General features: G+C 50.4%; 1 protein-coding gene across 1 annotated transcript in view; it reads right to left on the bottom strand.

The window, feature by feature from the left end:
- Window positions 1–24378, bottom strand: part of LOC142310604 (alpha-2-macroglobulin-like protein 1) — a 291878-nt gene that overhangs the window by 109553 nt on the left and 157947 nt on the right. Inside the window, exons 18-19 of the mRNA XM_075348122.1 lie at window positions 15471–15515; window positions 11097–11135 (exon numbers count right to left, since the gene is read on the bottom strand). Coding sequence (XP_075204237.1) covers window positions 11097–11135; window positions 15471–15515 — 84 coding nt within the window. The remainder of the gene's footprint in view (window positions 1–11096; window positions 11136–15470; window positions 15516–24378) is intronic.

The following is a 24378-nucleotide window of genomic DNA, read 5'->3' on the forward strand; positions in this document are numbered from 1 at the left end:
GGCCAGGAGAGCAGCCACCAGCAGCACCTGGAGAGGGGGTAAGATGAACTCTGCGACTGCCCCACCTGCCCCTAGACTGCAGGGGGTGTCCCCCTCAACTCCCCTCTCCAGGCCCGTGGCAGAGCCAAGACGGTGCCACCAGTGCAACCTACCTGGACACTTCAAGGCCATGTGCCCTCAGCGTCCCAAGGCCCCGGCTCCGTCCCCGTCCCAAGGGCCGCCCAAGGTGTATTGTGTGGGTGGGGGTGGTGGTAGGTCCCTGGACAGCTTCCAACCTGTCACCGTCGGCCGGTCTGTGACCATAGGACTGCGAGACAGCGCCTCGGAGGTGACTCTGGTGCGGCCTGAGATGGTGTCCCCCCAAGACTTGATCCCTGGAAAAACCCTCGCTGTCTCCGGGATTGGAGGCATTGACCCGGCGCTGCCTGTTGCTGACATTTATGTGGACTGGGGCGCAGGGCGAGGGGTGAGGGAGGTGGGGGTAACTGATCGGATCCCCGCAAACGTGCTACTTGGGACAGATTTGGGGCAGATAACCTCCCAGTTTGGGCCCCCCCAAGGGCTGAACCTTCAGCCAGTACTGACGTGCCTCCGGACAATGTTAATGTGTTATCTATGAATGATGTAAGGGAGGAGGGAGTGAACTCTGATACTTCTGCTTGCATAGACACCATAGACACACACACAGCTGCAGCTGTGACAGGGGAGGGGGTCAGAGAAAGGTGTGACAATGCCTCTACAAGTAATCAGCCTGTGAGCTGGGATCTGTTGCCCTCTGCAGGGATAAGCAGAGAGCAGGGTGCTGCAGGGGGAGGACCAGTGTGTGGGGTGGGGGCTACCACAGCAAATGTGGGGTCCCCAGAGATTTCACAGCGGGGTTCTGTTGCTGCAGGGGGGGAACAGGCAGGTGAGATTGGGGCCGGTCCCGGAGCGGAAGTGCTCCCAGGTAAGATCTCGGTGCAGGGTTCCCCCACAACCGGGGTGTCAGGAAGCCAGGTAGGTCTGCCTGAACCGGCGACTTGGTCAGGAATGGAGGAGGAGCAGGCACGACCCACGGGCGCAGCGGCTGTGGCCGCTGTCACCCGCAGTGGGAGTGCTGGAAGCCAAGGGGCCTCCCGGAGGTCCGATAGCTCTTCCCCTCCTGACCAAGTGGCAGCCGAGTCAGGTGGAGGCCAGGACCCAGGTCCCGGGGTACTGACCGAAGATGTGACAGTCTCGTCGATTCTGGCCACATCTAGTCAGGGGTTTCAGGCAGCGTTAGAAGCTGACGACAGCCTGAAAGCTCTTAAGGAGCAGGCGGCACAGCCTCCCTCGGACTCGGACCCGGAGCGAGTGGTCTGGGACCAAGGACGGCTGTACCGGGCCACGGTCCAGCAGGGTTCACCGGAGGCGTGGCCCAGGGACCGACAGTTGGTGGTACCCTATCCGTTCCGGACGGAGTTGTTGCGGATCGCACATGAGATTCCGATGGCCGGACACCTAGGGATCGCTAAGACCAAGGCCAGGTTAAACCAGCATTTCTACTGGCCAAAAATGGGGGCCGATGTGGCTGCCTACTGCCGTTCGTGTGAAACCTGTCAGAGAGTGGGGAAGGCGGGGCCACACCCCAAAGCCCCACTGGTATCTCTGCCAATCATCGATGAGCCTTTCAGGAGGGTGGCTGTGGATCTGGTCGGCCCGCTGGCCATCCCCAGCAGCTCCGGGAAACGCTTCATACTAACGGTAGTGGACTATGCCACCCGGTACCCAGAAGCAGTGGCCTTGTCGTCCATTCGGGCTGACAAGGTGGCCACCGCCTTGCTGGAGATTTTCTCCCGAGTGGGTTTTCCCCAGGAAATGCTCACTGACCGGGGGACCCAATTCATGTCCCAGCTGATGGAGGCCCTCTGTAAGCAAGTCCAGGTGCGACATCTGGTGGCCAGCCCGTACCATCCACAGACTAATGGCCTGTGCGAGCGGTTCAATGGCACCCTAAAGCAGATGCTTAAGATGTTGGTCGACTCCCACGGGCGTGACTGGGAGCGGTATCTCCCACACCTGTTATTTGCTTACCGGGAGGTTCCACAGGCCTCAACGGGATTCTCACCGTTTGAGCTCCTGTACGGGCGACGTGTGCGGGGCCCCCTGGCTCTGGTGAAAGAGGCTTGGGAAGGGGATTTGGCCACCCCTGGAGTGTCGGTTATCGAGTATGTCATGCGCTTCCGGGACAAAATGCAGGCCGTGACGCAACTGGTACACGACAATATGGCTCAAGCCCAGGCCGATCAGAAGCGTTGGTACGACCAGAACGCTTGTGAGAGGACCTACCAAGTGGGTCAAAAGGTGTGGGTACTGGTCCCCGTACCACAGGACAAGCTTCAGGCAGCCTGGGAAGGCCCATACCTCGTGTACCAGCAGCTCAACCCTGTAACGTACCTGGTCACCCTGGACCCTGCCCGTGGAAGGCGGAAGCCCTTCCATGTGAACATGATGAAGGCACATCATGAGCGGGAGGCATGTGCACTCCCTGTGTGCAACCTGCCCGAGGAGGGAGAAGCGGAAACCCTCTTGGATATGCTAGCCCAGGTTAGGGCAGGCGGATCCATTGAGGATGTGGAGGTTGGCCACCAGCTCTTGGAGGACCAACGGTCCCAGCTGTGGGCCACCCTACACCCCTTCCGGGGGTTGTTTACCAACCAGCCCGGAAGGACTGGCTTGGCTGTCCATCACGTGGACACTGGGGATCATCCCCCGATCCAGCGTTCAGCATATCGGGTCTCCCTGGAGGTGCAGCAACACATGCGCCAGGAGATTGACGAGATGCTGAAGCTGGGGGTGATCCAGGCATCCAACAGCGCTTGGGCCTCGCCTGTAGTCCTCGTCCCTAAGAAGGACCGAACCACTCGGTTCTGCGTGGACTACAGGGGGCTCAATGCTGTCACGGTCGCCGATGCGTACCCAATGCCACGCATCGATGACCTGCTCGATCAGTTGGCCGGGGCTCAGTACCTGACCATCATGGATCTGAGCCGGGGATATTGGCAGATCCCCCTGACTCGCAAGGCCAGGGAACGCTCTGCCTTTATTACCCCATTTGGACTGTACGAGTCCACGGTGATGCCATTCGGGATGAGGAATGCCCCTGCCACTTTCCAGCGGATGGTCAACACGCTGCTCAAGGGACTTGAAGGGTACGCGGCCGCGTACCTGGATGACATTGCCGTCTTCAGTCCCACCTGGGAGGACCACCTAGAGCATCTAGCACAGGTGCTCAGGCGGATCCACCAGGCAGGTTTGACCATCAAGCCGGGAAAGTGTCAGCTGGCCATGAGCGAGGTCCAGTACCTCGGTCACCGGGTAGGTGGGAGAACACTGAAGCCCGAGCCTGAGAAAGTGGAGGCCATCGCATCCTGGCCCACCCCCAGGACCAAGAAGCAGGTGATGTCCTTCTTGGGGACCGCTGGGTACTATAGAAGGTTTGTTCCATGCTATAGTAGCCTGGCAAAGCCCTTGACGGACCTCACCAAGAAGAAGCTGCCCTCTGCAGTCGATTGGACAATGGACTGCGAGACAGCCTTCCAGGCCCTAAAGGACGCCCTGTCCAGCCCGCCCGTGCTACAGGCAGCCGACTTCACGCGGCCGTTTGTAGTACAGACCGACGCCAGTGACTTCGGCCTCGGTGCGGTGCTCAGCCAGGTGGACTCTGCGAGCCAAGAGCACCCAGTCTTGTACCTGAGCAGGAAGCTGTTACCAAGGGAAGTGGCCTATTCCACGATGGAAAAGGAGTGCCTAGCCATAGTGTGGGCCCTGCAGCGTCTGCAACCCTACCTATACGGGCGCCACTTCATCGTGGAGACGGACCACAATCCCCTCAGCTGGTTACACACTGTCTCCGGGACGAATGGCAGGTTGTTGCGATGGAGCCTGGCGCTCCAGCAATACAACTTCACCATTCGACACAAAAGGGGCCGTGACCACGGTAACGCAGACGGGCTGTCCCGACAAGGAGAGGTCGCGGACGGGCGCACGGGGGAACACCGGAGTGTGCTGCCCCCTAGCGCCCTCAAAAGGGGGGAGGTGTGAGGTAAATCCGGAGATATGACGATAAATCATGATATTCAAGTTATGTCAGGAAGCCCTCTCCTGGTGTCACCCCCCCTTTCCTTCACACAACTCCTTCAAGCAGAAATTTACCACAGGGATAAACGGTTTGTTTAGCAGATAGGTGTCAAAGGAACTGGTCTGTGTTCCGCTTACACCTTCAACAGCCATCTCCTCTGATATGGAGATTAGTGTTCCCTCAGGCCTCTAAAACAAAGAGAGAGAGGAAGAGCCCCTGGGAGCTGTGTCCGCTCATCAAAGAAAGTGGACAGTGACCTGGCAAAACCAAAAGGAAACTAATCACCACAGGAGAGCATACTGCTGGCTCCGTAATATCATACCCAGTTATGATATTACCGTGCGTCTCAGCCATACACCCCCTACATCGTTAGAATCGGGACTTCGAGCCGAATCTGGGCATATCCGCGGAGTGTATATGGCACCCTGGGGCGGCGAGATATAGAGCACTGCTAGTAGGAGTCCGGTAAATGAGTCGTGCTTGGACTCAAAATGCAGAGGGGACCCGGGCGGATCTGATGGCACCAGAACCATCCCGATCGGACCTCCCAGTCCGGAGTTGCAGGTAATAGCCCCTTTTGGGATATTACTCTGACTCTATGCAGGGGGAGTGGCAGTGCTTCCCTGTGAGGTCACTAAGGTAGGAGGGGACCTGGATTTGCCCAGGTTGATAACCCTACTTCGGCCATTTTCCAGTGTTCTTTCGCCGGGGGTCACGTGTAGGAAACATCTGTGGGAAGGATCCTAGAAACCTGGTCTACAGCGCCCCCCTGTGGCCAGACGCACAAGGTAACTGCTGGAACTGTGTATGCCTGTTTGTAAACCGTGCTTTATCTGTAACTGTACTCTGACCTATGTATATTCTGTAGATCCCCTATTGTATATATTGTAGTTTCTAGTGTGCTTTAGGCTGATTAAATTATATAATTAATCTTGGGCTGTTCTGTTATCTCGATCTTGAATCCCACGTCTGTGTGTTCGGCTAATAGTTACCGTGAAGCGGTTGGTGGCAGCGAGTTGTGCCAAGGATTATTGTGGGGAGGCCAGTGAGATTCGGGGAGGTTTTATATATTCCGCCCGCGGAGGTCGGGGGAATATATACCCTACTCTCACCGGGGACCCTTCAATAATCGGCATAAGTAGTATAGCGGCCTCCTTGCTTATTGTCGGGCAATTCCATAATTGGCCTGACTATAAGAGGGGCGCTAGAGAGCGCGTCACGTGCTCTGTCTGTCGGTCGGGAGGTATAAAGGAGGGGTGACCCCCACTTGTTACCCCCCGATTGTGACGTACTGGTAGCCAGCGCGGGGGATTTCTGAGTGACCCCCCCGGTGGTTTGTGACAGGGAGGAATGTGACTACTCAGCATTGTTAATTAGGGCAGAAGTGTTGTTCCTTTCTACTGTGAATCTAGAGAAGTTAGTGTGACGCCCTGGCCGGGCCAGGTAGTCACAGATAGGGCCCCGCATTACACCTTTCCCTCACACAGGTAACACACAGCCAACCATATTCACCCTAGTCACCTCCCTAAGGGCTGATGGGCACACCAGGGGGCAGAAGCAGGTGGTTGGAAGACGCCCACCAAGGAGTCCTGATAGCCTGAGGCAGGAGAAAGTAAACAGGCTAGTTTGAGAGTTCAGTTGGAGTGCAGGTCAGGCCTGTGTGTGGCAGGCCTGAAGCAGACTGACAGGTGCCAGGGTTGGAGCCCTGGTGCCTTTGGCTAGGAGGCAGACGGTGGTCTCGTCTGCAGGAGCCGGGAAGACGGCTCGGTGGAACCGAGGTGGACCGGGACGGGGTTGTAGCCCGCCGGTACAGACCCGGGGAACCGACCCGGAAACCGGAGCACAAAGGGGGGTACTCAGACCCTGAAGCTAGGTCCAGAAACTACTGGGGACTAGTTAATTAACTGATTGAGGCCAGGACTCTAGGTCCTGTCCCACCCAAAGACCCGAACGAAGACAATAACCCACCGAGAAGGGATAAAAGGCCACCGCCACGGCTCAGAGATCCCACGGGCCAGCGTCTGCGGGCAAGGGCTCCCTAAGCCGTCACAAGCCGGGAGCGGACTCCTGAAGTTTCAGGCTCAGGTAGTCCAACGTTCATAAAGGTGCGGGAGAAAGACAGATACCACCAGCCGGGTGGGGGACCAGAATGCAGCCGGCTGCGGGCACCGACCACCATCATTTTGGTTTACCAGAGACTCGTGTGTTCAATAATAGTGAGTACAACAGCACCCTCCAGTCGCCCATCTCCCTGCACCGCCAAGCTCCCACCGGGTCCCGGGGCCACCATCCCTGCCCACGGAGGGGTTAACAACTGGCTGCACAACACCTCCCCCGGGTGCCCCATCACAGCAGCAGTGGTGTCCAACCTCACCACATACCATGGGTGGCGTCACGAACTCGAGGGGCAGCGGCGGCTGCTGGCCACGAGGGCGGCACATTAGCCCGTTTCATGTCAGACTGACTGGAGCCCCATTGTCTGTTAAATGTAAATTGCCTGATAAATGTTTATTGCCTCAACCCTTTTTGACTGCATGATTCAGAGGAAAATTATGCCATCTGATTGAACTAGCAACCAAAGAGAGAACAACGATCTCCCACCAATCCTGTAAGGCACAATACCTTGAAGTGAGAATGGAGGGTATAAAAGGGCCTTGTGCCTGTCATCAGATTCATATTCTACAGGACTTTAGCCTAGGATCCACGGTTACAGCTGGAGGATCACAGAACTGCTTCAAGATTAACTCATGACATATCTGCCGATTAGCTCAGCGGACAACCATGATACTGAAACATCTACCGATTACGTTTGCTGATGACCATGACATTGACATACAGTGCCTTGTAAAAATATTCAACCCCCCTGGCTTTTTACCTATTTTCTTACATTACAAAAATAAATATTTTTGTAATCCAATTTGCGTGTGATGCTTCAACACTAAATAGTCTACGTTGAGGAAGTGAAGTGAGAAAAATATAGACAAAAATTCTATTTTTAGGATAAAATTAATAAAAACTGCCATCATGTGCAGATGTTACATAGGTGAATAAAGCCTCCGCTCCATCTAGTTCACCTTCCTCCACCAATTATACATTTTGTCATTAAATCATCTATAACCAACAATGTTGTGTACTGAGGAATCATCCAGCCCTCATATAAAGCTTGTGACGGGGTATTCGGCAGGGCAGTAAGGGATGCCAGGCCGAGGAACAATCCAAAGGGCTTTATGGGAACCACACAGATGAAGCACCAAATATTAATATAAATCCTTAAAGTCTGCAAGGAGTCCACAACAAGACAACAGATCCGGGGGCGCCTCCCGGTATTCCAACGCCAGGGAAAATATGGTAATGGTCCTTATATGTGTTCCTTGAGTACAATAGGGTGAACAACAAAACACAATCCCACGTGGCCACTGATCTCCAATCTGTAACAGTCCATACACAGGCCCTAGGATCCAGCCTCAACTATAGATCCTAGTCTTTCTCCAGCCGAGATCCAACTAACTGACCTAACATGGGTCTCATTATTCTCCTCCCCTGGGATCAGAAGAAGAACAAACAATCTCCCACCAGAAGCAGTACATACAGGACAGTAGCTACTGCTGGAGCCTGATTACAATATGGTTCAGGCTAGGAGGATATAATGTTACAACCAAAGAACAAAGACAGCCAAGCAACCCACATTACCCTATATGGCATAGAGTACATGACTTAAGGCTGGGGGTTGGGGAGGGACACATTTTCACAACCCCTTCCCCCCTCAATTTGTGTACGGACTAGTGACCTCTACAGGTCACTTGTCAAGTACACGTAAGCATCGCTGACCGGACTCAGGGCTCCTCTTGCCTGGACAATCCATCTGCATTTTGGGTGTTGGCTCCATGTTCTTTAGAGTATAGTGAAGATGTAGGGTTGAAGGTTTGGCTCCAGTTTGTATCCTCCTTGACTTAAACTCTGCTTCCTGCACGCACAAATCGGCACTGTAGATTTCCCACATCATTGCTTAGGAGAATATCTGCATGCAGCCGCTCATCACCCCAACCACATATTGCTTGACCCCAAAGCCAAAGTCCAGTTCTACAATTGCTTATGGGATATTTCTCTTTTGTCCTCCAGCCAATTCAATGGTAAACCCTGGTACTGGCTGTATCGCCTCTGGCCAAACCACTCGGGGATCAGCTATTGTGAGGAATGCCCCAGAGTCACAAAAACCAAGAACTCTTTGTCCATCAAGCACAACCTCCTGTAAGTTCATACTTGGATGATAAGAAAGAATTCGGGGCTGTGTCTCGCACCCCATAAACACCTAGTGGTCGAACGTGAGTGTCTGAGTCATTAGGCAAGTCAACTTGAAGGGGTGACACCTCTTCCCTTATTGTACTTGGCTGTAGATAGTTGACAGGTCGATTTGGTGCAGGATCATTCCTCAGTTGACCAGCCGGGTAAGTATCTTGTAGATGGCCAGGCTGCCCACATCGATAACATCTGCGCTGCGTCTCACTCCTTCCAGTTTGCATTCTAGAGAAGTATGTAGGAGAACTTGGTGACTGATATGGATGTGCAGGTGCTGGAGGTAGTTTTCGATATTTCAGGATGACTCCACTGGATAGATGGGCATGTAGCCTGCAGATGCCAAGGATGCCCACAACTATAACATCTTTGCTCTTCTACTTTCTGTCCTCGTCGCATTCCAGAAAATGTGGCAGGAGCAACTGGAAGCACATTCACACGGGTATCCACATGAGGTGATGACCTAGGAGGTCGAGGAACATTGGGTACTGAAGGACAAGGAACCTCAGATGTTGGGGTGCTGGTAGCTTTTTCCTCACTGACTAGTAGCCTTTTCCATTGAGGCTTGGTGGTGAGAAGCTCATCAGCTAGAGCGGCAGCTTGTTCCACTGTTGCCGGCTTTCTCTCACGCACCCATTCCCGGATCTCAGTAGGGCACTTGGCATAGAACTGCTCTTTCAGGATGACCTGGAAGAAGGTCTCCCAAGTTAAGGCCTCCTCTCCCTCCAGCCAGCGATGACATACTTTTTTAAGCCTGTGGGCATGCATCTTGAAAGACACTTCCCCATCACAGGCTAACGTACGGAACTGAGTCCTATAAGTATCTGGGGTCACGGCATAATATTCTAGAATGGTCTGTTTTATCTCCCCATACTCACAATTCCACTTAGGGTCCATAGCTCTATACGCTTCAGCAGCTCCACCCGCCAAGAGGCTCACCAGGTGTCTGACCCGCTCTCTTTCTGGGACTTCCATTAATCGGCACTGATGCTCGAAGTCCTGGAAGAAGCCTTCAATGTCACCTGCAGCTTCATTAAATGGCTTAAAGTCCTTGTGGGACACTCTTGGGACTTCCCTCATGGTGGATGCTGGGATTACAGTCTATATGGAGCTTTTAGCTGCTTCTGCCATGCGCTGCCTCTCCTGAGCTCTATGAATGGCCTCCCTCTTATCTTCTTGGTGGCCTCATCTCCCAGCAATGCTATCTCCTCCTCGTACCACACAACCCACTGACTTTTTTGGGTATTTACCTCCAGCTCCCGTCTTTCCTGTCCTTGCTGTGGAAATCCTTCTTCGGTGCCGTCTTGCAGGCAAACGTCTTCCAAAGCCTCAATTAGTTGCTCCTTGGAGAGTCTTTTGTAGTCGACTCCTAATTCATGGGCCTTTGTTTGTAGGCTCTCCACAGTCCAGTTCTTGTACTCTGAGGTTTTGGTTGCAGATGTAGCTGGGCCGTTGTCCTCCATTCTTTCTGCTCTGATCCCACCGCTGCCTCCAGTTTGTGACGGGGTATGCGACAGAGTAGTAAGGGACGCCAGGCCCAAGGACAATCCAAAGGGCTTTATGGGAACCACACAGATAAAGCACCAAACATGAATATAAATCCTTAAAGTCTGCAAGGAGTCCACAACAGGAGAACAGATACGGGGGCGCCTCCCGGTATTCCGACGCCAGGGAAAATATGGCAATGGTCCTTATATGCGTTCCTTGAGTCCAACAGGGTGAACAACAAAACACAATCCCACGTGGCCACTGATCTCCAGTCTGTAACAGTCCATACACAGGCCCTAGGATCCAGCCTCAGCTATAGATCCTAGTCTTTCTCCAGCCGAAATCCAACCAACTGACTAACATGGGTCTCATTGTTCTTCTCTCCTGGGATCAGCCCCTTTGGTGGGAAGAAGGGCCCACCTTCCCTGGACATTTGATACATGAAAGGATGCTAGACATCCTGGTTCTATTCTGTCTACCAAGTTGTGGATTGGAGGAGCCCCATGCTGAGAAGAACAAACAATCTCCCACCAGAAGCAGTACATAGAGGACAATAGCTACTGCTGAAGTCTGATTACAATATGGTACAGGCTGGGGGGATATAATGTTACAACCAAAGAACAAAGATAGCCAAGCAACCTACATGACTCTATATGGCATAGAGTACATGAATTAAGCCTGGGGGTTGGGGAGGGACACATCATCACAAAGCTGTTATAGTATCGGCCATCACTACCTCTTGTGGCCGGCATTCCACAGTCTGACTGCTCTAACTGTAAAGAACCCTTTCCTATTAAGCTGCTGGAATCACCTTTCTTCCACTCGCAGTGAGCGCCCCCTGGTCTTTAGGATTATCTTTGGAAGGAATAAGTCATGTTTTCAGCCCTTTCGCTATGAAGCCCCTAAAAAATTCTGGTGCAAGCAATTCCCTTCATCAGTTATATACTTAGATCGCCAAACTAGTCTGAGACAACGTGGTGAGAAGTACAAGTGAGGGTTGGGTCTATAATGAGATCTCAAGCCCTGATGATCCCCAGAGCACCATCAGATGTTACACCGCCGGGCTCTACACTACTTCCCGGATACCGGCCGACAGCCTAAAGGAGAGCTGTGAACAAGAACTGCGGAAAGCCGGAGACTGGAAATCATGGCTTACCGAGGAAGGACATATAGCATGAAATGTACCGAGGTGTAGGAGTAATTAGGGAATACTTACCGGCTGCTTCAACAACAAATTCTGCAGACGCAGGGACACCTAAAAAACAGTGAGAGGTCACAGGGAAACGGAGACCCTTCACACATCATCAGGAGACACTCACATTATGTATATGTCCAGAGGTGAGCAGTAACAGTATCAGCCAACACATCCCACAGCACCAGGAGAAGATGGGGCCATGTTACCAATGTGCCTGACCTACCTGGAGGCCGAGAACCAACAGTGACAGTGTCCAAATAATCCTGCCATACACCGGATAGGCAATGACTGTGCCTCTGCAGCGCCCAATGTACATCTAGATCAAACATCGTCAGCCTGTTCTGCATAACAACTGCCCAACTACACCAAGGGCTGTGACACCAGGTCAGACATAACTGCAGGTTTTAGGCCCCGTTCAGACGTCCGTGTTTAATCGGTTATGGTCATACGTGTGTCACTCATGTGACATCTGTGTTTGCATATGTGTGACATCAGTGTGACATGTAATAAGATTTGCTATATTCACCTGTATCCAGTGCTGCTGTCTCCCACTTCTGACCCCTGCTCATTATACTCATTGAATATTCACTGCACTGAGGAGCTGGAAGCAGGAGCATCGCCGAGGACAGCGTCGGGGACAACAGCGCCGGTGACAGGTGAGTATCCAGCAAGCAGTGTGTGTGCAGTGACGTCCATGGGGGTCATCAAAGTTCCCAATGAACTCTGATGACCTCCAGATAACGCCCCTGCGACACCTGCGCTACAGCGGGTGCCAAGACATAGACTTCACAGGTTCATCACAGTTTGTTGTGAACTCGGATGACCTCTTGGACGTCACTGCACACACACGGCTTGCTGAATACTCACCAGTCACCTGTGCTGTCGTCCCCGGCGCTGTTCTCAGCGATGCTGTCCCTGGCGCTGTCTTCGGCGATGCTGTCCTCAGCGATGCTCCAGCTTCCAGGTCCCAAGGTGCAGTGAATATTCAATGAGTATAATTAGCGGGGGTCAGAAGCAGGAGACAGCAGAGCTGAAGACATCAGCGCTGGAGACAGGTGAATATAGAAAATATTTTTATTTCACAGACACGTGATTTTTCCGGTACGTGTCACACTGATGTCACACGGATCACATCAGTGTGTGGTCCGTGTAACATCCGTGCTGCCAGAGAAAAAAAACGGACATGTCTCCATGTGTGCATGCCTGGAATAGTGGGGCCACATGGTTCGTGTGAAAACACACAGGTGTGAGTAACACCATAGAAGAACATGGGTATGTGTGGCATTCATGTTAAAAACTGATGTCACACGGACATCTGAAAGGGGCCTTATAACGTGCTGCACTCTGAAAAGTCATCATCAATCAGCGCACCCTCACCAGGTCATTCTCAATTAGATCACCCTCATGAGGTCATTCTCAATTAGCGCACCCTCACCAGTTCTCAATCAGCGCACCCTCACCAGGTCATTCTCAATCAGCGCACCCTCACCAGGTCATTCTCAATCAGCGCACCCTCACCCGTTCATTTTTAATCAGCGCACCCTCACCCGTTCATTTTCAATCAGCGCACCCTCACCAGATCATTCTCAATCAGCGCACCCTCACCCGTTCATTCTCAATCAGCGCACCCTCACCCGTTCATTTTCAATCAGCGCACCCTCACCCGTTCATTTTCAATCAGCGCACCCTCACCAGATCATTCTCAATCAGTGCACCCTCACCAGATCATTCTCAATCAGCGCACCCTCACCAGGTCATTCTCAATCAGCGCACCCTCACCAGGTCATTCTCAATCAGCGCACCCTCACCAGGTCATTCTCAATCAGCGCACCCTCACCAGGTCATTCTCAATCAGCGCACCCTAACCAGGTCATTCTCAATCAGCGCACCCTCACCAGGTCATTCTCAATCAGCGCACCCTCACCAGGTCATTCTCAATCAGCGCACCCTCACCAGGTCATTCTCAATCAGCGCACCCTCACCAGGTCATTCTCAATCAGCGCACCCTCACCAGGTCATTCTCAATCAGCGCACCCTCACCAGATCATTCTCAATCAGCGCACCCTCACCAGGTCATTCTCAATCAGCGCACCCTCACCCGTTCATTTTCAATCAGTGCACCCTCACCAGGTCATTGTCAATCAGCGCACCCTCACCAGATCATTCTCAATCAGCGCACCCTCATCAGGTCATTTTCAATCAGCGCACCCTCACCAGGTCATTCTCAATCAGCGCACCCTCACCAGATCATTCTCAATCAGTGCACCCTCACCAGTTCTCAATCAGCGCACCCTCACCAGATCATTTTCAATCAGCACACCCTCACCCGTTCATTCTCAATCAGCGCACCCTCACCCGTTCATTTTCAATCAGCGCACCCTCACCAGTTCTCATATCAGCGCACCCTCACCAGTTCTCAATCAGCGCACCCTCACCAGTTCTCAATCAGTGCACCCTCACCAGTTCTCAATCAGTGCACCCTCACCAGTTCTCACATCAGCGCACCCTCACCAGTTCTCAATCAGCGCACCCTCACCAGTTCTCAATCAGCGCACCCTCACCAGTTCTCAATCAGCGCACCCTCACCAGTTCTCAATCAGCGCACCCTCACCAGTTCTCAATCAGCACACCCTCACCAGTTCTCAATCAGCGCACCCTCACCAGTTCTCAATCAGCGCACCCTCACCAGATCATTCTCAATCAGCGCACCCTCACTAGGTCATTCTCAATCAGCGCACCCTCACCAGTTCTCAATCAGTGCACCCTCACCAGTTCTCAATCAGCGCACCCTCACCAGTTCTCAATCAGCACACCCTCACCAGTTCTCAATCAGCGCACCCTCACCAGTTCTCAATCAGCGCACCCTCACCAGATCATTCTCAATCAGCGCACCCTCACCAGGTCATTCTCAATCAGCGCACCCTCACCAGGTCATTCTCAATCAGTGCACCCTCACCAGTTCTCAATCAGCGCACCCTCACCAGATCATTCTCAATCAGCGCACCCTCACTAGGTCATTCTCAATCAGTGCACCCTCACCAGTTCTCAATCAGCGCACCCTCACCAGTTCTCAATCAGCGCATCCTCACTAAGTCATTCTCAATCAGCGCACCCTCACCAGTTCTCAATCAGCACACCCTCACCAGTTCTCAATCAGCGCACCCTCACTAAGTCATTCTCAATCAGCGCACCCTCACCAGTTCTCAATCAGCGCACCCTCACCAGATCATTCTCAATCAGCGCACCCTCACCAGTTCTCAATCAGCGCACCCTCACCAGGTCATTCTCAATCAGTGCACCCTCACCAGGTCATTCTCAATCAGTGCACCCTCACCAGTTCTCAATCAGCGCACCCTCACCAGTTCTCAATCAGCACACCCTCACCAGTTCTAAATCAGCGCACCCTCACCAGTTCTCAATCAGCGCACCCTCACCAGTTCTCAATCAGCGCACCCTCACCAGTTCTCAATCAGCGCACCCTCACCAGGTCATTCTCAGTCAGGGCACCTTCACCAGTTCTCTCAATCAGCGCACCCTCACCAGGTCATTCTCAATCAGTGCACCCTCACCAGTTCTCAATCAGCGCACCCTCACCAGTTCTCAATCAGCACACCCTCACCAGTTCTCAATCAGCGCACCCTCACCAGTTCTCAATCAGCGCACCCTCACCAGATCATTCTCAATCAGCGCACCCTCACCAGGTCATTCTCAATCAGTGCACCCTCACCAGTTCTCAATCAGTGCACCCTCACCAGTTCTCAATCAGCGCAGCCTCACCAGTTCTCAATCAGCGCACCCTCACCAGTTCTCAATCAGCGCACCCTCACCAGTTCTCAATCAGCGCACCCTCACCAGTTCTCAATCAGCGCACCCTCACCAGTTCTCAATCAGCGCACCCTCACCAGTTCTCAATCAGCGCACCCTCACCAGGTCGTTCTTAGTCAGGGCACCCTCACCAGTTCTCAATCAGCGCACCCTCACCAGGTCATTCTCAATCAGCGCACCCTCACCAGTTCTCAATCAGCGCACCCTCACCAGGTCATTCTCAATCAGCGCACCCTCACCAGGTCATTCTCAGTCAGGGCACCCTCACCAGGTCATTCTCAGTCAGGGCACCCGACCTCACCAGTGCTTCTCGACCAGCATACCTGTACTACATAGTACCAGAGGAGTACAGCTTCTTCGTTATCCCCTGATAACACCTTATAACTTATTACTCCTCTGAATAAGAGCCCAAAGTACTTGTGTATATTCACTTTGAGCAGAGAACCTCAATCAGTGGTTGATAACGGCACGGATTGAGCCACGTGGACATCATTTTATGGCAATGAGCAGGTGTGAACTGTCCAGTGACAGCGGAAATAGGCACAAGATGTAGAATAATCTAACACTTACCTGCTAAAGGCATGTCATATTCCGGGCCATAAAACATGTCATAACCTACAAAAAAGTCAGATAGTTCAGACATCGCGGACGATGTAGATGTTCTAGAAATAACACAAACTTCAATAATTAGTATAAACCGCAGTGAAAACTATGAACTAGAATATTCGAGAAGAGAGCAGGGAGCGATTACACGAGACGTCGCTCCTCCATCCGGTGAGCGGCTGAAGGTATCATCACAGCTTCTAAAATCTAAGATGTTTATCCATATCTTACATTTTTGAATGGTGAGAATTTCCGCGAGTTTTAAATGTTGTCTTGACTATTCAAAGCCAATATTGAATTTCCTCTGTGACTTTACTAGTGACAAATCTGTCCATGAGGAGAAGGTCATCTCTACACGGTGGTGGTCTGCACCTGTCGTTATCCACAAGAGTCCATCATCTGTTGAAGTCTTCATCGTTTTTACGCTTCGGATCAGGTCTACACATATTGTCATATACATCAAATTTAAGATCCATATAGCTCTGGGAGAAGTTCATCTCTGCATCCAGGTGATGGTCCATCTGTATCCCACCAAATGATGGTGGCCTCTTATACTCTTCCAATGCTAAAATGATGGAGCTTTGATCACCAGGGCCGGCTAAGGAAAGATTTCACGACCGAGGAATCTTGCTGACATGTTGATATCCAATGTGAAGGTGTCTGGGTCTCACTTGGGCTTAATTGTGGGACAGGTTCCAGTGTTGACAAATAAATGTGGATGATTTGGCTTTCGGGAAAAGATGGGGGATTTGTAGTGAGATCAAAATATCAAAGTGTCACATGTGCGAACAATATGGAGCAGAATGTCTTCACACACAGAACAGTCAGGGACCAAAATGTTACTGGAAAAGGTTGAAGATAGAAAGAAATCTGTGTAAGGAAGGTGGCGATGAGGAGCTTCTTGTTAAAAATTACCCCCAGAATGAAACCAAGATCAATAGACTAAGCCAGCTCCGTATACCCTGGATGGACCGCAGCAATCAAGGCTGTCTTCCAAGCGCAAAGCGTCCGGAGGCAGAAAAGCCTCGGCAAACAGCAAGGCCCCAGAAGACAGCAAGGCCTAAGGAGACGGCAACGCCTCGGGAGACAGCAATGCCTCGATAGACAGCAAAGCATTGGGAGACAGCAAACCCTTGGGAGGTAGCAAAGCTTCAGGAGACCATAAAGCCTCGGGAGATCACAGATCCTAAAGAGATCATGGGGAGACCACAGCGTCTCAGAAAACCACAAATCCTTGGGACACCACAGCGCCTGGGGAAACCACAGCACCTTGGGAGACCACAAAGCCTCCAGAGACAGCAAGGCCTCGGGAGACAGCAAGGCCTCGGGAGACAGCAAGGCCTCGGGAAACGGCAAGGCTTCGGGAGACGGCAAGGCCTCGGGAGACGGCAAGGCCTCGGGAGACGGCAAGGCCTCGGGAGACGGCAAGGCCTCGAGAGACGGCAAGCCCTTGGCAGACGGCAAGGCCTCGGCAGACAGCGAAACCTCGGGAGACCATAAAGCCTAGGGAGACCATAAAGCCTCGGGAGACAGCAAAACCTCGGGAGACAGCAAAACCTCCGGACACAGCAAAACCTTGGGAGACAACAAAGCTTCAGAAGACAGCAAAGCCTTGGGAGACAGCAAATCCTGGAGAGACCAAAGGGTCTCAGTAGACCACAAGACTTCGGGAGACCGCAAAGGCTCAGGAATCTGCAAAGCCAATGGAAACTACAAAACCTGAAGAAACCCAAGAGTCTCAGGAGACCACAGAGCCTAGAGAGAACAAAGTCATCTAAACAGAGCCCTGAGATATCCCAGAGCAAAGAGCGACCACTGAGCCCAGAATGACTGCAGAACCTGAAGCATCCCACATACCCAAGAAAGACGATAGATTCTGGAGAGTCCACAGAGTCTAGAGAGATCAATTTAGACAAATTCCAAGATACCTGAGAGACCACAGACCCCGGAGGCAGCAAAGAATCTGTAGATCCCACAGAGACAGTAGAGGCTTTAAACTCCCCAGAGATCAAAGATCTTGGAGATATTCTAAACCCCAGATAACCCATAGAGCAGGAATAAACCATGAAATAAAAGAAAATACATAGCTCAGAGAGGCCACAGAGACCACAGCCACAGAGACCGAGGAGACCACAGAACCCAGAGATCTCAGAGCACAGAGGACCAGTGGCATCTCCGAGGAAAACCGTGCACATACCACAAAGAAGAGGTTCTCCAAGAGGTTTCCACTAGAAAAACTGACGTGTTTGCTGGAAAAAGTCCTGTGAACACCGTCTATCGGAATGTGCACACCATGGTGGAATCGAAGAAACGCTCAAGGAACAATAAAAATAATGAGCAAGTGCACTGCAATGTCAATACATCCTGTGCACGTTCCGTCTTTTGTCACGTCTTATAACTTCTTAAGGCTTCGAAAGTGGTGAAGTGGCTTAAAGAGGTGACCAAGCCATTAATCAGACGCTCCCACTTAGAAGACGCCACTATCTAATATCTCGAATTAAGAAGAGACTCAGCAAAGACAAGAAGAAACAACATAAAGAACTAGACTGTGCCAGTGTCTAAAAGATACACCTGTATATACTGCAGAGATACACCTGTATACAGTGCGAGGGACACACCTGTATACAGTGCGAGGATACACCTGTATATACAGTACTGCAGGGGATACACCTGTATATAGTGCGGGGGACACACCTGTATACAGTGCAGAGGATACACCTGTATATACAGTACTGCAGAGATACACCTGTATATAGTGCGGGGGATACACCTGTATATAGTGCGGGGGATACACCTGTATATAGTGCGAGGGGGATACACCTGTATATAGTGCGGGGAATACACCTGTATACAGTGCAGGGACACACCTGTATACAGTGCAAAGGATACACCTGCATATAGTGCAGGGAACATACCTGTATATAGTGCGAGGGATACACCTGTATATAGTGCGAGGGATACACCAGTATATAGTGCAGGGGATACACCTGTATATAGTGTGGGGGATACACCTGTATATAGTGCGAGGGACACACCTGTATACAGTGCGGAGGATACACCTGTATATACAGTACTGCAGGGGATACACCTGTCTATAGTGCGGGGGATACACCTGTATATAGTGCGGGGGATACACCTGTATATAGTGCGAGGGATAAACCTGTATATAGTGTGGGGCGGGATAAACCTGTATATAGTGTGGGGGATACACCTGTATATAGTGAGGGGGATACACCTGTATATAGTGCGGGGGATACACCTGTATATAGTGCAGGGACACACTTGTAAACAGTGGAAACGATACACCTGCATATTGTGCAGGGAACATACCTGTATATAGTGCAAGGGATACACCTGTATATAGTGCAAGGGATACACCAGTATATAGTGCAGGGGATACACCTGTATATAGTGCGGGGGATAAACCTGTATATAGTGCGGGGGATACACCTGTATATAGTGCGGGGGATACACCTATATATAGTGCGGGGGATACACCTATATATAGTGCGGGGGATACACCTGTATATAGTGCGGGGGATACACCTGTATCTAGTGCGGGGGATATACCTGTATCTAGTGCGGGGATACACCTGTATATAATGCGGGGAATACACCTGCATATAGTGTGGGGGATAAACCTGTATATAGTGCAGGGGATACACCTATATATAGTGCGGGGGATACACCTGTATATAGTGTGGGGGATACACCTGTACATAGTGCGGGGGATACACCTGTATATAGTGCGGGGGATACACCTGTATATAGTGCGGGGGATACACCTGTATATAGTGTGGGGGATACACCTGTATATAGTGTGGGGGATACACCTGTACATAGTGTGGGGGATACACCTGTACATAGTGTGGGGGATACACCTGTACATAGTGCGGGGGATACACCTGTATATAGTGTGGGGGATACACCTGTATATAGTGCGGGGGATACACCTGTATATAGTGTGGGGGATACACCTGTATATAGTGTGGGGGATACACCTGTACATAGTGTGGGGGATACACCTGTACATAGTGTGGGGGATACACCTGTATATAGTGCGGGGGATACACCTGTATATAGTGTGGGGGATACACCTGTATATAGTGTGGGGGATACACCTGTATATAGTGCAGGGGATACACCTGTATATAGTGCAGGGGATATACCTGTATCTAGTGCGGGGGATATACCTGTATATAATGCGGGGGATACACCTGTATATAGTGCGGGGGATACACCTGTATATAGTGCGGGGGATACACCTGTATATAATGCGGGGAATACACCTGTATATAGTGCGGGGGATACACCTGTATATAGTGCGGGGGATACACCTGTATATAGTGCGGGGGATACACCTGTATATAGTGCGGGGGATACACCTGTATATAGTGTGGGAGATACACCTGTATATAGTGTGGGAGATACACCTGTATATAGTGCGAGGGATAAACCTGTATATAGTGTGGGGGATACATCTGTATATAGTGCGGGGGATACACCTGTATATAGTGCAGGGGATACACCTGTATCTAGTGCGGGGGACACACCTGTATATAATGCGGGGAATACACCTGTATATAGTGTGGGGGATACATCTGTATATAGTGCGGGGAATACACCTGTATATAGTGTGGGATACACCTGTATCTAGTGCGGGGGACACACCTGTATATAATGCGGGGAATACACCTGTATATAGTGTGAGATACACCTGTATATAGTGCGAGGGATACACCTGTATATAGTGTGGGGGATACACCTGTATATAGTGTGGGGGATACACCTGTATATAGTGCGGGGGATACACCTGTATATAGTGTGGGAGATACACCTGTATATAGTGCGAGGGATACACCTGTATATAGTGTGGGGGATACACCTGTATATAGTGTGGGGGATACACCTGTATATAGTGCGGGGGATACACCTGTATATAGTGCGGGGTGTATATATTATGATCAGACACCTTCTGCCATCGTTTCGGATCCCAGTGCAGAAGCGACCATTCCTGGGGAAGATAGCATCTTGAATGGCGTCCTACCTGGTAGATGGATATAACAGAACAGGTCATGTATGATGAATATGGCCGATACATTCTGTATACCTGCAGTAATGACTCTGACCAGTATATAGATATTACCCTTGGGTATTATATCTTATTACAGTGACTGTACAGCTGTATATCGCCGTCAGTGAATGTGCGCTGTACACCTTTTACCAGTGATTTTCATGAGTAGTCGTCACTGGACTGTTGTAGACTGTGAACATGCAGCGCAGAGCCGGCATTTCTGGATTTTGGTTGCCGATGTCTATTTTTGGGCTGCAGTTTCTGGATTTTGTATGCCGGTTTCTATGGTCCAACAAGACAAAACACTCACTGATCTCGGGGAGACCAGCCAGAGAAAATACTGCCAGCAGCCAGCAAAGGCGCTCAACACAGTGAAATCCTATCTAATTTCTGTGTCGAGACGCCCTTTCACTTCCCCCATAGGTAATATGTGGTTTTCTCGTGGTTTTTTTTGATGCCTGATGCCATGTCATGATGTAATTGTAAATCACTTTCTGTTTTCTCTCTTTTTTGTATCATGCATGTCCCAGTACTTTTCTGTCCCTGACGAAGGCTCTTGTACGAGCCGACACGTTGGACAGCACCGTTTAATTGTGAAAATAAAAATCATTCAAGCATACCATACCTGGACTGTTCAATTTTTCTTGTACTGTGTGCCGGGGTCCTCCTACACACAGAGACTCCTAACAGAGGCTCCACGGACCTTTTTTGATTTGCATACTTCCCAGGGGGTCAATGCACCTAGGATTTCACTGTGTTGAGTGCCCTCGCTGGCTGCCGGCAGTGTTTTCTCTGGCTGGTCTCCCTGAGATCAGTGATTGTTTTGTCTTGTTGGTCTACTAGACATTGCTCCCACCTGGCCAGAATCCTACTCCACACTGATGAGGAGCAACATCCCGAAACAGCTGTCTGTGGATGGATACCTGCCCTTGGTATTTCCCTTGTCATATCTTTAAACTTGTCAAAGAGTTGGATATTGACTAAAAGGGCCACATAATATGGTGGTTATGGTGGTCTCCTAAAAAGAGCTACTCCTTGGTTAGGTCCTTCCCGGAGGGATATCTGGCTGTCTTCTGTGTCGAGACTCCTAACAGAGGCTCCACGGACCTTTTTGGTTTCTATATTCTGGCTGTGGTTTCTAGATTTTGGCTGCTAGTTGCTATATTCTGGCTGCGGTTTCTGGATTTTGGCTGCTAGTTTCTATATTCTGGCTTCGGTTTCTGGATTTTGGCTGCTAGCTGCTATATTCTGGCTGCGGTTTCTGGATTTTGGCTGCTAGCTGTTATATTCTGGCTGTGGTTTCTGGATTTCGGCTGCTGGTTTCTATATTCTGGCTGCGGTTTCTGGATTTTGGCTGCTAGCTGTTATATTCTGGCTGTGGTTTCTGGATTTCGGCTGCTGGTTTCTATATTCTGGCTGCGGTTTCTGGATTTCGGCTGCTGGTTTCTATATTCTGGCTGCAGTTTCTGGATTTTGGCTGCTGGTTTCTGTATTCCAGTTGCAGTTTCTGGATTTTGGCTGCAGTTTCTATATTATGACAGCAGTTTCTGGATTTCGGTCTCCGGTTTCTATATTACAGCTGGGGTTTCTGTATTTCGGCTGCTAGTTTCTATATTCTGGCTGCAGTTTCTGGATTTTGGCTACAGTTTCTATATTATGACAGCAGTTTCTGGATTTCGGTCTCCGGTTTCTATATTCCAGCTGGCGTTTCTGGATTTCAGCTACAGTTTCTGGACTTCAGCAGCCGGTTTCTATTTTTCGGCTGTCGGTTTCTATTTTTCGGCTGTCGGTTTCTATTTTTCGGCTGTCGGTTTCTATTTTTCGGCTGTCGGTTTCCACTTTTCGGCTGTCGGTTTCCACTTTTCGGCTGTCGGTTTCTACTTATCGGCTGTCGGTTTCTACTTATCGGCTGTCGGTTTCTACTTATCGGCTGTTGGTTTCTACTTATCGGCTGTCGGTTTCTATTTTTCGGCTGTCGGTTTCTATTTTTCGGCTGTCAGTATCTATATTCCGGCTATAGTTTCTGGATTTTGGCTGCTGGTTTCTGTATTCCGGTTGTGGTTTCTGGATTCTGACTGCTGGTTTCAACATTCCGGCTAGGGTGTCCGGATTTTGGCCGTTGGAACTATATTCCGGCTGGGGTTTCTTGATTTCGGCCACCGATTTCTATATTTTGGCTGTAGTTTCTGGACTTCAGCATCCGGTTTCCATTTATCGGCTGTCGGTTTCTATATTTCGGCTGTCGGTTTCTATTCTTTGGCTGTCAGTTTCTATTTTTCGGCTGCAGTTTCTGGATTTCGACTGCTAGTTTCTATATTCTGGCTACGGTTTCTGAATTTTGGCAGCTGGTTCCTGTATTCCGGCAGCAGTTTCTGGATTTTGGCTGCAGTTTCTATATTATGACAGCAGTTTCTGGATTTCGGTCTTTGGTTTCTATATTCCAGCTGGCGTTTCTGGATTTCAGCTGCAGTTTCTGGACTTCAGCAGCCAATTTCTATTTTTCGGCTGTCGGTTTCTATTTTTCAGCTGTCGGTTTCTATTTTTCGGCTGTCGGATTCTATTTTTCGGCTGTCGGATTCTATTTTTCGGCTGTCGGATTCTATTTTTCGGCTGTCGGTTTCTATTTTTCGGCTGTCGGTTTCTATATTCTGGCTGTGGTTTCTGGATTTTGACTGCTAGTTTCTATATTCTGGCGGTGGTTTCTGGATTTTGGTCTCTGTTTTCTATATTCCAGCTGGCGTTTTTGGATTTCAGCTGCAGTTTCTGGACTTCAGCAGCCGGTTTCTATTTTTCGGCTGTCGGTTTCTATTTTTCAGCTGTCGGTTTCTATATTCTGGCTGCGGTTTCTGGATTTTGACTGCTAGTTTCTATATTCTGGCGGCGGTTTCTGGATTTTGGTCTCTGTTTTCTATATTCCAGCTGGCGTTTTTGGATTTCAGCTGCAGTTTCTGGACTTCAGCAGCCGGTTTCTATTTTTCGGCTGTCGGTTTTTATTTTTCGGCTGTCAGTTTCTATTTTTCAGCTGTCGGTTTCTATTTTTCAGCTGTCGGTTTCTATATTCTGGCTGCGGTTTCTGGATTTTGGCTGTTGGTTTCTGTATTCTGGCTGCAGTTTCTGGATTTTGACTTCTAGTTTCTATATTCTGGCGGCAGTTTCTGGATTTTGGTCAATGTTTTCTATATTCCAGCTGGCGTTTTTGGATTTCAGCTGCAGTTTCTGGACTTCAGCAGCCGGTTTCTATTTTTCGGCTGTCGGTTTCTATTTTTCGGCTGTCGGTTTCTATTTTTCAGCTGTCGGTTTCTATTTTTCAGCTGTCGGTTTCTATTTTTCGGCTGTCAGTTTCTATTTTTCAGCTGTTGGTTTCTATTTTTCGTCTGTCGGTGTCTGTTTTTCAGCTGTCCGTTTCCATTTTTCGGCTGTCGGTTTCTATTTTTCAGCTGTCGGTTTCTACTTTTCAGCTGTCGGTTTCTACTTATCGGCTGTTGGTTTCTACTTATCACCTGTCGGTTTCTATTTTTCGGATGTCAGTTTCTATATTCCGGCTGTAGTTTCTGGATTTTGGCTGCTGGTTTCTGTATTCCGTCTGTGGTTTCTGGATTCTGACTGCTGGTTTCAACATTCCGGCTAGGGTGTCTGGATTTTGGCCGTTGGAACTATATTCCGGCTGGGGTTTCTGGATTTCGGCCACCAATTTCTATATTTTGGCTGTAGTTTCTGAACTTCAGCAGCCGGTTTCTATTTTTCGGCTGTCGGTTTCTATGGTACGGCTGTGGTTTCTGGATTTTGGCTGCTGGTTTCTAT

This window comes from Anomaloglossus baeobatrachus, chromosome 5 (assembly GCF_048569485.1).
Source record: "Anomaloglossus baeobatrachus isolate aAnoBae1 chromosome 5, aAnoBae1.hap1, whole genome shotgun sequence".
NCBI classification, from domain to species: domain Eukaryota; kingdom Metazoa; phylum Chordata; class Amphibia; order Anura; family Aromobatidae; genus Anomaloglossus; species Anomaloglossus baeobatrachus.